This window comes from Protopterus annectens, chromosome 12.part0 (assembly GCF_019279795.1).
Source record: "Protopterus annectens isolate FY-2018-M chromosome 12.part0, PAN1.0, whole genome shotgun sequence".
In the NCBI taxonomy this organism is placed as follows: domain Eukaryota; kingdom Metazoa; phylum Chordata; order Ceratodontiformes; family Protopteridae; genus Protopterus; species Protopterus annectens.
In genome coordinates, this window is record NC_056746.1 from 325,233,381 (window position 1) to 325,248,577 (window position 15,197).

General features: G+C 36.8%; 1 protein-coding gene across 1 annotated transcript in view; it reads right to left on the bottom strand.

The window, feature by feature from the left end:
• Positions 1-206: 206 nt before the first annotated feature.
• The window catches only part of PRKCB (protein kinase C beta), a 2,112,091-nt gene continuing 2,097,100 nt past the window's right edge, over positions 207-15,197 (bottom strand). Inside the window, exon 17 of the mRNA XM_044089400.1 lies at positions 207-1,433. Coding sequence (XP_043945335.1) covers positions 1,275-1,433 — 159 coding nt within the window. The 3' untranslated portion in view covers positions 207-1,274. The remainder of the gene's footprint in view (positions 1,434-15,197) is intronic.

Sequence of the window (15,197 nt, forward strand, 5' to 3'; positions counted from 1 at the left end):
AACAAGGATGCACAAAGCATTTATCAGCAGTAAATGTGGATACACCAAACGAATATCAAATTAAAATCAACTTAGTGTAAATCTAAAAGAAGAAAATATACTTTTGAGCTGTAGACTTTAAGGGTTGTTCTTCTGAACACATATGCAACATTCTAGTTTGTACAAATAAATGTATAACACATGACTTTTAATATAGCATAAAGCTGTTTCTGTAAAATGTTTGTTCAGTTTATTTGTTTATCAGCAATGGAAAATGTTTTGGCACAGGGAACATCAAACAAGCACAGAAACATTAACACAAACGTGAGCATTCCACGAGAAAGGAAAAAAAGTTAAACATTTTTTTCTGCAGGAATAACAGAAAGTTATTGTTAGTTTCATCTGTCCCGTGCAAATCATTATTTATACAATTCAAATATCAAAACTGCATTCATAAGTAGTCTCTGTTAGTGCAAAAAACATTAAAATTCTGTTTAAGATTGTACAATGCTATACGTCTTATCATACATATATATTTTATAACCGTATTAAACACTATTTGACACCTTACCATTCTTTTAAAAAAATGCTAAGTAATAAACACAACAATAAATTTGGCAATTATAAATGTCTTAGCATATGATATGGTCCAGTGTAAAACCATGCAAAACTTTATTTAGGTGACCAGGTACTTCTAGACTTCAGAAAGAAGCCATTTGCAAACTATCTGCTATGACCCGGTGCCAGTCTGAGGTCATAATCAATGTAAAACCTGCTGCTGTTAAAATTAGGGCCAGTGGATAATCCTGTCATTAATTTCTAATATTTCTACAACACTGGTACAGCATTTGGTCTGAAACAGCACATGCCAGTTACAAGACAGGTAGAATTAGACATGTTGATATGTTGGAACTGGCACATGCAGGTGCATCAATTTTAATGCAGAAACCCTACAGGCTGGAGAATAAAATGTTTCATGTGTTCATCAATTTTAAAGAAAGACCCAAGAACATGTATAAAAAAAAAATAAAAAAATACTCAGTGTCTTTGCCAGTGATGATGATGATGATGATGATATTAATAAACAACTGATGGCAGATTGTTGCATTAAGTCTTCTTTCTGACAAGAAGCACTGAGTTTTTAATTATGGACACTCATGCAGTTTAAGAAATCATTTCATTCCTAATGTATGAAGTGATGCTATGAAAAATGTATGTAACACTTTTTTATCGCAACCATAATAGCGGTTTCAATGAAGGTTAAGTCCCCAACAGCATGATGGACATGGATCTGCTTAAGTCTTGATCTCAGTTTTAGCAAACTGAGAGTTAACAAAAGTAAATCCCTCGAATTCTGATTGGTCAAGGTTCATGATAACGTCCTGGTCAGGCGGTGTTAACACTGGTGGATGGCGGGTGAAAAATCGGTCGAAGTTTTCAGCATTTCGTCCACACTGTGGGAGGCAAACACAAAAGAAATCATGTGGTGAAGCGGGAAAATAATGCAAACTGGGAGAGGATCTTTATGATGTTGAATAATTGATTAATAATAAAGGCAAACTTATTATTAATCATTTATACTAAGCATAAGGATGAAGAGCAAACTGAAAATGCAAAATGCTTATGAACTGCTGCGGAGGTAAAGCACTCTATCATGCAAGCTTTACATGTGCTCATACAGTGGATCTAACATATAGTAACTATCTGCTTAGACCATTGTCAGATCAACTGATAGCACCACTGGCTGATGGTCAAACTTACACAATAATCTGCAGTGTATTGATCTTCATCCATACAAAGACTTAAAATATCTTACCCCAGATTATGCCACCATTATAAAAGATGGGCAGCTCCTACAGAGTTACATCATTTGCCTAACAAACACCTTTGTTGTTGTCTGATCACATGTCGATCTAAGCAGATTATGCCATCTACATCTTACGTAATGTGTCGTATACATGTTCTTAGTATGCATTTCATATGCGCACTCAAACACACAGAAAAATCTCTAAGCAGATTTCATATGTGTCTGTCCTAAAAGTACAACCAAATTATTCATAACATATAAGGTAATTTGAATGACTGCAAAATCCCTACTTTGGAAACTGATATACTATATGACTGTCAGAACAAGCTTCAGCATTTACATGTTATGATGTACCTTAGTGTTTGGAAAGTGTCACGGTATAAATCTCATTTTAGGATATTTTAATGTTAATATATTCTTCCTGCTAGGATCACATTTCTTTGTTTCTTGTGTATGTCTGTAGCACCAGTTCTGAATCAGAGCTCTTCAAAAAGTACAACTACAGTAATAATACATAACTAAATTACTTATAAACTGTCTGTTCACTCCTCTTGTCACTTCTCTGCTAGTGCTGGATGGCTTGATTATGAACCAAAAGAAAACAGCAGCCCCTTAAAGTGTGATTTGATCATAAACTCTTATCTGGCAGCCCACAGGTTCTAGGTTCAAAGCCAGCAAGTGCTAACTAAATGTTATCTGATTACCATGTCCGTGTTCAGAGTTTCACTCTTCAGGAAACAACAACCAGTAAGAAAAAGGTTCCACTCAAACAAAAGGCTGCAAAGTCAGTAGTCTCAAAAATAAAATCTTGAAAATATTGCAGTATGTCACCTGGTTTATCATTCAGATTAGCAACATCAGTGCAACTAACAAGTTACAAGAAGCCCAAAAAACACATTAAACACAAGTTTTAAAGTAGCAGTTCAAAAACAGAAGAAAACACTGACCTGAGTGAGAGAGTGTTTGAGGGCGCACGTGTGTGTGTGTGTGTGTGTGTGTGTGTGTGTGTGTGTGTGTGTGTGTGTGTGTGTGTGTGTGACATAAGGAGTTAAGGCTGGTTAATCTACTTCTATTCTCTATTATTATTATTATTTACTATTTGTTCACCGGGTAAGTGGGTTGCTGTACTTACCCTTGTTCAGCCATGACCCGAACTCAAAGAGTAGAAAATAAATCACAGTCTTTCAGTCAGTCAACAATAGTATATATAAATGAGTACATAGCAAAATTCAAAACATAAGGCAAGGCCGAATGCAGATGGTGTAAAATCAAAAGAGCCAATCATAGAGCATTGAGAAAAGAAAACAATACATACAAAATGCAAGTAAGATATGCATAAAACACAGTGCAATCATACACTTTATAATAATAAACTGCTATATGCACCTAAAGTAGAGGCGCATAAGAAGCCACATTAAAAGGGTGAGAAAGGTTTCCAAAATGTATTCTATCATTCATTATATAGGATGGTAAGTTACCTAATCATTGTCAGGGTAGCAGCTGCAGGACAGATGCATTTCAAGGGCCTAGTTAAAGGGGGGATACTATCACCGAGTTTGCATTAGTATACTCTATGGAACATAGCTGCTATTCACAGGTCACTATAATAGTGAGATGTAATGTGACCACAATGAATGGATGAATATGTGTGTATTATAAACTGCGGTGGTGGTGCTGCGGTAGCGTTGTCACCTCATAGTAAGGTGTTGTCCTGTTCGATTCTCAGCTAGAGCATCTTCTGTGTGGAGACATGCGTGTATGGGCGTACCTTCATTGAAGGTTGTGCGTCAGGGTTGTCAACTCGGCACGTAAAAATCTACTGCCAACCATTAGTGGACCGGAGTTCCGCTGTGGCGACCCCTAACTGGGAAAAGCCGAAAGACACAACAACCCTACAGCTATCATGTTTTTGTATGTTACTATTAGAGACCGTTCATACTACTGTCACCGACATTCTGACATGAAGGTTAAGAATAATTTAATCCTAGTTATGAAAAGAAGATTGAACTCAAAGGCATAACAGATAATTAAGTTATTTACTGTATTGTATTCTGTCATGGCAGGGCACCATAAATGAGGAAAAAATATCTACTGTCAAACACACACTTTTTCTGGAAAGCACTTCAGTGCAAATTATGAAAATTAGAGTGCTCTAGAGGTATTTGATGACAAACCATTGTGTAAAAATGTGGGACACATTAATATGTACTGATCTACATGCTCAACCCCACAAAAACACTACAGACACCCCAACATTTGAAGTGTACACCACTTTATCTTAAATTCAGTGCTGTTGTGCAATATGTTGTACTGGAATTTGGAGACCCAAATTCAGGTTGAGTAAATACTACATTTATAACGTTACTTAAATAGTAACAAGTATGTTACTGTACTACATCAGCTACTACTGAAATGCTTTGCTTGTTTTTAAAAGTCAGTAGTAATGAAAATATTAGTGACTGCCAGGCTGCTGAATCAAATTTAAAGTAAAAGCAAGCAACAAGTAATCAGAAATCCACAGGCAAGATATGCAGTCAGATTATGTTACAAGTTAGATCAAATACTCATAAGCCAAGAAAAAAGCCCATTTCAATGAAAGCGCCAGTCTTTAAATATTAGAAAACCATGTTCCATTTATATATAAAAAAGTTGTGTAGCACAAACCTTATAAAACATAAGTAAAACACAGTAAACACAGAGAAACATTAAATCATTTTGCTGATAAATCTACAGAATTAAGAAATTTAAAGCTGTTCATTTTCTTAAATTAATGAATCACAGTGTATTGGTCTATGACTGCAATTTGAACTGTCTTATGAACAAACCATGAAACCCTTAAACATTGCTGGTATCTTGATCACTAATGCACAGTTATTGCACACCAAGATGCAATATAAGCCCTCTACAAAACGTTAAGTGACCTAACTCAGAAGTGTAGTTACATAGCATACCCTCTCTGAATGAAGCAATTCATATGAAAAGGGTTCATTATAAAAAATAATAACAATTATTAACATTAGAAAAAGAAACTGACTGTGTAACTTGGGCTCCTTGTCAGTGTTACACAACTTGAAACACTTTTATTAATACAATATTTGTCAAGTAAATGCTAATCAAATGTTTAAACATTTAAATGTATCTTTTCAAAAGACATTTTACCACCAGCCACAGAACCATTTATACTATAACTTTGGTCTACACATATTCCAATAACAATGCTGTTTGTCAGTAAGATTTAGACTTTCTACCTGTACATTTCATAGCAGTTAATTATTCTTAAAAGTGACAGAGTCCAACAGAACTGACTTTTGAAGAGGGCTAATAGCTAAATATCATAGTTTTATGCATCAGAAATCCTAAATCTCATAATGTTTATGCCTTTGGTGTTTTTAATATATATATATATATATATATATAAGGGACAGTCAGACTTTTGCCCATGCTAACAGCTTCATGTTCTGCTGTAAAACACAACTGTTTATCACAGTTGCTCTAACAGTAAGAAAAGATAACAAACCTTTACTGTGCATGTCTTAGAATTGCAAATACATTGAAACTAGTTTACTCAGGCTACTTTCCTTCTTCCTTAAGCCCTTCTGATCTCTCTAGCATTGGCTTCGGCTACAAATGCAGACTTAAGCTTACTGCTGCGACTACGGTACCATGGCAACTCTAATGTGTTAAACACCGACTGCGTTATCAGGGAAGTTTTTGTCAGGAGAGGTAATAGACGAAAATGTAATAATTCTAAGACTTCTGCATTAACAAGTTGTGATCATTTCTGAAGGCCGCTGAAAGTAATTGTTCTTACTGCTATGCAATCACTTTTGTCTTGTCCATGTCACCTCACACAAACGTAGCATAACAAAGATTCAATGAACAGCATATCGAATTCCTGCAATATGTCATCAGGTCACAGCTCACCAATCATAGACATAAATACTTCAGTTCTGCCAAAAGATTTAAAATTAAAGGACTACTGAACTTTTTACCTGTTTCCAACATAATTGTCCCCATCATGTTAAGTACTTGACATACGTGTAATCCCACTAAGAAACAGCTGAATGGGAATGACATTTCACTGATAAACTTCAGTCTTGGCAGTCCTACTAAGAGTAGGCATGAAAACGTGACAATGAAATCATAAATAGCAATACAAATTATCATAGAGGACAAAAGAAAAAAGCAGGCTCTAATTTTCATAGAGAAAGACAAGGACATTTACAAAATGTTTTTGGTTAAGGAAACAGTGGTATTTACTGGTCGTACCATTTGCTGAAGAAAGGTCTCAGCCTTGTGTGTAGATCTTCAACAGGATCTAGTCCCTACTCTATCAGACCTATTAAACATTTGCAAATCCATTGGTATTATAATCCACTGGTATCATAAATACCCACTCAAGAAATTTTAATCTTTTTTTTTAAGGTCTGCATCACAGAGAAAACAGCTTCCATTCCACGAAAAGCTAAGTATTTCTCTTAACTCTATTCAAATGTAATTTGGATGAATGGTTGGCTTAGTGCAAATTCATCCCTGGTTTAGCACTCCTATCCCTCCTGGATGGGGGAAGGGGAACAAATAAATGTTCCAACACATCCTTATTCAGACAGTGTCTGGGCTATTTGTATGCACAATATAAGGGCTAAAGTCTATCATGGGAATGTATGGCTAGGCTCACAGATCGACAGCCTAGTAAGTACCTATGAACAAGAGAACAGCATCAATCACATGTGCAACATTTTGTCAACTTAGCCAGTTCATGATGTGCTACTATAATATTTGTGTTTGTGTTGACAACACTTTGCTAAAATATAGATCACAATTAGGATATAGTAATAGAACAGTTCATAAGTTCTTCAGTGTTTTCTGTGTAAAAATGAGAACCCATCCTTCATTACATAACCCTTTCCTATTAGGACTTTTTAGAATGTTTCTGTGTAAAAATGAGAACCCACCCTGCATTATGTAACCCTTTCCTATTAGGACTTCTTAGAATGCTACATTTAAAGGTACTTTTATATCTTAACACAATCTTTCAAAAAAGATAACCTCATCCTACAGCACACAAACTGAAACTGTGACCCAAATAAGAGTTCTTGGTGTCGTAGATTACAGTAACCACAACTTTGATTAACACATATTGCAAGCTATTAAAAATACGCTCAGAAACTCAGCTCCCTCAATTGAAGCAAACGCTGCATAACAGTCACAGCACAAAACTAACACTAACATTTACCTACTTTTTTCCATCTTTACTATATTCCTCACCTATTCTTACAAACATAAATAACTACATTTAATAAAACAGCCAAATCTGCTGCTAATCTTAAATATAAAATTCATTATTGCAGAGCAGTGAAACAATGAAACTGGCTTGAGCTACCCAGCTATTTAACATGCTCACAATACATCACTGCATGCAATTTACAGATGCACCTGAAAAATGCCCATCAACAGAAGGTACGCTGCCTCAATAGTATCCAGGTAGAGACCTTCGTTAAACCAATAAGCTCTTAGTATTCCCAAAAGACCCCAGTGACTCAGCAGGTGACTTGCTATACACCAATTATGTATCTGAACTACCAACCACCATCCTGACATACCTAAACCAGAGAATAAAACATTCCGCCTTCAAGCCCTTAGTAAAGCAACACCTAAACCACACATAGTCGTGCACACACTCCTCAACTGGTAACTATTTTCCTTTGTCAGCTCATACCTCCCACTTTCCCCTTCTATACAACAAACATTTCTACCACTCCTATTCAATTACCTTCCTATCTTAATCCCCTCTTTACATTCCAATTTCTTTCTGACCTTCTCAGTTTATCCATCTTCATCAAATGCTCTCAGTCACTCTTTTATAACCAGTTTCTATGCCAGTACATACCCTAACACTCAATCCCACTATCCTAGACTTACCAGCTAAACAGTGCCCCTCACCCTCTTCTAGCAGTAACTATAATCCACCCACCAGTTACTGTTTGGCACTCCTTCCTTCAGTTTTATTTGTAACGTCCTTATCCAGGTCTCAGAAGTAATAACTAATGTCTGCTTGCCACATACATTGCCAATGAACCGTTTGCTTACTGAATGTTTTATGTATAGAACTGATCATCATATATGTTACCACTGAAGAAATACTTGTTTTATCTTGTATAGTGGCAATAATGAACAATTGCCTGTTTGTACTTGGATGTCTTAAGAGCTATCTATGTGATGTACCTTTGTAAAAAAAATTGTCATGATTATCTTAAATGTATCTGCTGGAGCTTTTCTCCATGGGCCTACACTAAAAATGGGCTTTGGCCAGTTGGACTTTCCCAGTCAACAAATAACTGAATAAATAAAAACTTAATTCTGCAGTAAATTGCACCTTGTATTTTCCACACAGCTAAAATGCCATTCCACACTACCAGACCAGCAGAAAAAAATAAGTACAGTGTCATTATTACATTTATTTAGCTTTTAAGTATAAGGTGGCATTGGAAAAAGCAATAGTACAAAGCACAGATAAAATTCTATTTCTATATGGTATAAATTTATAGTTATACTGATAGTATACACCACACACACACACATATATATATATATATATATATATATATATATATATATATATATATATATGGTATATGCTTCAGTAAATGTTCCATAGCCCATAGTAGCCAGACTATAAAATGGAGGCATATATGTCATATAGTGACAGCTAAGTAACACTGAGATGACCAGGTTACAAAAAGGGGATGAACTGTAGTTGCCACTTGTGTTCACCTTAGTACAACCAAGAACAATGCAGTAAATAAAAACTTCAGCAGTACCTTATAGGATACTGTACTTCAGACTGGTGCTTACAGTGCCAGTGTAAATACATTTTTAAATGGGCATACTACTGATGTAGCTACCTCAATGCTTGTGAATCATAACTGTGAGTCCCAGAACAGCAAGACTTAATTGGATCATAGGAGGTTATTAGGCTAATGGCCCTGGGGTCCTTACAAGCCTAGCCAAGAGTTTATTCCTAAAAAGAAACCTCAGTCAGCACCTGTTACCCCTGTCAGTGAGGGACACGGGTGGAACCCCTGGGACAAATTTGTGTTTTTCCATCCACTCATCAAGGTTGTGCTTGAAGAGGGTCAGGGAGGTATTCTGTTTGATGTGTATGGGAAGTCTATTCCAGAGATGGGGCAGCCTCTGGGAGACAAACTTGTCTCTTCAGCAGGTTTTCTTGATGTCACATATTAGATTCAGGCCTATCAACCGGTTAATGTGCAAGGAGTTAGACTTATGGATATGGAACATCTCTAGTAGGGCAGGGTCCAGGACTGCATTGTATACGAGCCACAGATCACCTGTGAGCAATCTGTACGATACTGAGTAGAGTGACAGTGATTTGGGCCTGTTCGCATACGACAGGTTTTGGAGGCCATGGATTCTCTTTGTGAGGTATTTCTGTGGCCTTTCCAGTTGGTACAGATGTTTGGAGAGGTACATACCAAACAGGGTGTTATACTCAATTCTTGGTCTAATGAGCCATGGATTCTCTTTGTGAGGTATTTCTGTGGCCTTTCCAGTTGGTACAGATGTTTGGAGAGGTACATACCAAACAGGGTGTTATACTCAATTCTTGGTCTAATGAGGGAGGAGTATAGGGAGGTAATAACCTCATTTTTTTCTGGATGCAATCCCTTTACTTATGAGATGAATCAAGTAAAATGCTTTTCTGACCACTGCCGCTGTATGATGGTTGAATGTGAGATTGTACAGGTGCTTGTATATTGCATTGGCATACTGTTCAGCATAGTTGTCTGCATCCCCTGATGGGGGGGCGGTGGTGTAAAGCTGCTGATACCCTCCTTTAGGAGGTTGCAGTCAGCTTTTGAGAAGTTTTTAGCTTGATTACGGCTGGGGCAGTTGGATGGAATAGAAACTTCGAATGAGACAGTCCGATGATCAGATCTCACCAGGGAAGAACATACTATGGGAGTGGTGCAGTGGTTGCCCATGTTGGTGAGAACCAAGTCCAGAATGTTATCTCCCCTTGTGGGGGATGAGACAAGCTGGGCTAGTGCATTAGAATTGATGAAGTCAAGGAATCGTTGAGTGAGTGCATTAGTACAGGATTAGTTCACCCAGTCTATGTGAAAATGGAGGAAATATGCACCAAATCTGAGACTTTATGGTCTTAGAGTTTTTCACCTGTCGACAAGGGGCTACAATCTTAGCATTAGTACATACAAATAATGAATGTTGGGGTACACCCTCCAATGTCAGAGAATGTTGTGGGGCTGCCGCTGTAAAATTGTTTAAACGGAGAACAGTTAGTTTTGATATTCATTGTTCTCCATGAATCACTGTCTTTTTTTTTTTACAATTTTAAACTGCAGTTGCTACTCTCAAAATTACAAAGGATAAACTAGATTATAGCTGAATGCAAGCCTGTACTTGTATGCTATTGATTAGATGAATTAAAAAGGAAACTCCTACAGCAAATACAGAGTACCTACCAGCCATAATAACAGAGTTTAATAAATTATTTTAATCAGCAGTATTATACTAACTTATTATCAGGTGGGAATTAAGCTGCAAATCACCTGATATGGACTGTTCTGTGTTAAATACCCAGCACTCTATGGCACAGAGCTCCTCCCCTCATATAACCACACAAATGTGCATTCAATATACTTAGAGTAGCACCCCATTTCTTCATTAAACTGTATTACTACACAAATTATAGGCAATGTGTGCCACATATCTGTTGTATATATAGATTAGTATTATTAATTTGATAATGTGATTTTGAGAGCAGATGTTAGCTGCATAAAATAAAGTGAATTCTACTTATATTCTGTGATCTTTCTTCATTGTGTCCATTTTCTATCTTTACTTAGAAACCATGAATGTTAAACTTGTTTTTATATAATGGAATAACTATATTCTAAACAGCAGTCCCCTTCTAGATGCCTGCACTCAAGGGAAAACCTTATTAACTCCTGCAATCAGCACTAACATTGTGATCTATTCCTCGCACTAGTCCTGCAGGGTGCAGGCTTTAATGATTCTCTCTGTCTCCATAACTACTTTTCTCTGCCTTATGTACCATCATTTTTTTCTTTTTCTCTTTATTGAATCATTAAACTCAATTGTTACCTCATTTTTGTTTGCATTGAATCTCAAAATGTATGTTAATTACTGTTTGTATTTACACTGGAGAGTTTCTCCTCAGGTCTCCCCTGAAAATGTGCAGCTGGCTGTATTGGACCAACCCAGTTAACAAATGTCAAATAAAATACATAAACAAAATAAATGTGACATAACAATAGGGGAGCACAAAGACATTATTACATGATTACCTAAACTGGACACATCTCTCAAGATAGGGTTTAACAAGAATGCAGTACAAAGATTAACAGGTGCAGTGCAAATGTCCTTAACTATACAAGTAGGTACTTTCTTACCAAAGTTTATGCTTTTCATAGTACAGTATAAGAAAATTTATTTATACTAGCCATTTTAAGAGCTCCTTCCCATTCAGAATTCTACAATTAAGTTAACAAAATTAGCTTTGTTTACGTTTTCCAGATAATATGATCCTGCATGTACAGTACTGAATTGCATTTTAGTGCATTTGTTCACTGCATTATCATGTCATCAACTAACTTTATTATTACTATTAATGAAGTTACAGTATCATGAAATCAGATGATTCCACTGATGACAACTTTATGGCAATTAAAGCAAGACCCAGTATTGGAGTATCTGATATGACACAGATAACAGCAACATCCCCACACCATTTTGATTTTCGAGTTTGATAATGCTCTTATATAATTCAATGGGCACTGGGTCAGTTTTATTAGAATGTCACTAACAGTGATGCCTCCAGGTATTTCTGCAGTTAACTCCTACTGATACCTCTAGTCATCAAATATTGCTTGTTCATATTTGGATTAATAATTCCAAAACCATGTTACATACAAGGTATCAGAAGATTTCATCTTAAAACATACACGATGGCAAACTCAACTGCATTGATATAAAAAGATACTGAATATTATTTGTATATTGTTTATTTGTGTTGTAATCATTTTCATATTATTCTAAATATCTCAACATTCATATAACACAGACAGAAATGCATAGCATCATATGAAAGCTCACAGCTATATGAAGAAAATCCTGCTGACAGAATGTGTGTCTTGCTTGAATAGTTATTGAGATACCATAAGCTGTTTATACAGCATTACAAAATTAATATTCAGTGCCTTTATTCTGGCTTATAAAATCCAGTTTAAAGGCTAGAACTGAATGAATGACACAGATACAAAGATTAATTTATTCTGAACAGTTTCCCATTTACGGTTCCAGAGATATGCATATTTGTTTGAACTGTAAGGTGATAACTTCATTTTTTAAAGGGTCAAGCCACACCCACTGGGATTTAAAGGTACACACTCAAAAGAACTGTACTGGAGGGAATGAGTTATAAGTGATGTTTCAAGTGTGTGCCGTTTGCTACTGGTTCAAAAGGTCTAAAATGCTGAAGAAAATTGATACTTATAAATATTATTAACCACGGCATCGCTAAAATGTTGACAGAGATGAAATATAAAAGGTTTATAAAATATTACCTTTGATCTTTGCTAAAATAACTCTGTAAATGCAACCAAAATGCATTTGCAACTCAGTGCATATTAAGTAAAAAGGTACTTTATAATTTTAAGGTAATAAAGGTGATACTAGTAGCCATGCAGTTCTATAAAATGCGTGTTTTCCTCATCTGTTCTATACAAGCTTAACCATCACTACTTTTTTAATTTTATATAACCGGCTACTGGTAAAGAACACAGAAGCACAATATTTAAATGGCTACCACATTCTTCTGAGAGTTTATCAGTAAAGCAGGTTTGTGGATTTTCACTTTACTTTAATTAGTTCTAACTACAATCTCATTCACCTACGGCTTTAAAATGGCTCTGAAGTACTAGTACCAGCATCATATATGTATACAGTCCTACACAGACGTTAAAAAAATCAAACAAGTTCTACAGCCTTATCCATTTGCTTAACAGTAATTATTTTAAATATACTACAGCCATGTAATATCTTACCATGACAGTAGATGTCTGACGTCTCACTGTCGCCATGACAGTAGATGTCTGACTTCTCACTGTCGCATTATTCTTTACTGTTGGGATATCATGCCAAGGAGAGTGTAATATCTGGCCAGCATACCAAAGCCTGTACACCTTCCAGGCATCATTGGTCAGACGTATGTGCAAGGCATAAGTTATACATGTGACATAAGGATGCCTAATCCTCAGAACTGAAGTGCACCAGGAGAACCAGAGCAACTCCAGAAAAGCAATAATATGCACATCCAGGAAAGTAATCAGGAGGAGAGAAGGATGGGAAAGAGCCCCCTCAGCCAGAAATAGGGCAACAGAAAATAGTAGGGCAGGATGGAGGTTGAGAATACTACAACAGTGAGAATTAGAACATCTGCTGTTATGGTAATAGCTTACACAACTGTACTATGTCCTTCCTTATTACTGATGTAGCACTCTTTACCCTTGGGAGTGTGCAAAAGCTACTGGAAAGTATGGTAGGAGGAAAGCAGAAAAGAGCCCACCAGAAAGCCATGAAGGAAAGCCCTGGGAAAGCTTGTCCTGGCCCTGGAAACAACATCCAACTTATAATGTTTTGTAAAAGTCTGAACTGAAAAGCAAGTAGCAGCTATCCAGACCCTTGAGAAAAGTACCAGAAGTGATTACTGCCCTAGTAGAATGATCATGAGCAGAAGAAGAAAGCTGTTTGCCATGAAATAATAACAAAAAGAAATAGCCTTAGGAATCCAAGAGCAGATAGTTTGCTTAGACACTGCCAAATCCAATTTCCTGGCATGAAATGAAATACAAAGTTCCCCAGATTTTCTGATGTGTTTTGTCTTATCCAAATAATATCTCACCTGTTTATGTAAATCCAATGTGTGTAGTACCCCCTTCACAAGAAATCTGTGGAGAAGGAAAAAGGGGAAAAGATGAATGGACTGATTCAATGACAAATTGTTAACCACTTTGGGCATAAAAGGAGGACTGGCAAAAAGAGATACTCTGTACTTGTAAAAAAAAAAACAAAAAAGGAGCTGCCATGAGAGCTGGGAGTTCAGAAACCCTCTTGGCAGAAGTAAGAGGCACCAACAATACAATCTTCAAAGTACAATGTTGTATGGAAGAGGAAAAGGCAGGGTCAAAAGAGGATTGAGTCAATTTTTCAAGAACAACATTAAAGTCTCAAAAAGGAACAAACTTTCTTGGAGGCCTGAGCAATTAGCACAAATAAGAAAGTACCATAGGGCCCCCCACAGAAAAGGGTCCAGGTCATGCTTGAAGTACCAAATAGAAAATGTCTTCCATTAAGCCACATAAGATTTCCTAGTAGTGGGTTTTTTAGCCTCCAACAAAACCAGATGCACATCCTCAGAAAACTGGTGCCTGAAAGGAATCAAAACCTTATCACTCAAAGTGTCAGATGAAGTGTGGACAAGTGAGGTGAATGAAAGATCCTTTGTATTGTGTGACAAGATCCATCCTGTGAGGTAACTTGTGATGATTGCCCCTGCCCAGGTGAAAGAAAAGGAGAGAGCAATGCTATCTGGGCAAGACAGTGGGAAAAAGAGAAAGAGGATGATAGACATACAGACACATCCCCTTCCAGGAGAAAGATGTGGCATCCACTTTCGAAGCCAATGGACTTTCACTCAGGAACAGAACTGTAGAAGTTGTGTGTTCAGAGGGGAAACAAAAATATCTAAATAAGTAGTATCCCACTGATGTACAATATTCAGGAATACCTCCAGTTTTTGTTGTTCTTGATTCCTTATTCGGCTTAGAGGTTGTGGATTTTCCTTTGAAAAACCTTGACAGGACCTGGAAGTCAAGGGAGTGAAAGGCTTGAAGAGCTAAGATTAGAGCCCTCATCTTTTTGATGTTGATATGGTCTCACAACTATTCATGGCACCAAAGACGCTGGACTTTCAGGTTATTGGAGGAAGCTTCCTAACATCAATCAGAAGTATCTGTTAACAGCTCCTGATAAGAGGAACCTGAAAGGAAATACTAGATTTAGGGAAATTTGCTGAATCCGCCAGTGGAGTTTGAGCTTGATACATGGTAAGTGATGAACCAGATACTCCAGAGGGAGGCAGTGCTAAAGCCAGTCTTGAGATACCACTGAAATATCCTCATGTGGAGTTTGGTATGTACCACAAGGCTCATAGAAGTGTACTGAGTGTAAATCACACACAGCACAGCAGAAGCATAGTAAAGTGAAGATTATGAAGCATCAGCTGCTGAGAGAGACCTTGACTTAGAAGGTCATCCAAGTAAAGGGAATTTTGAATTCCCTGAAG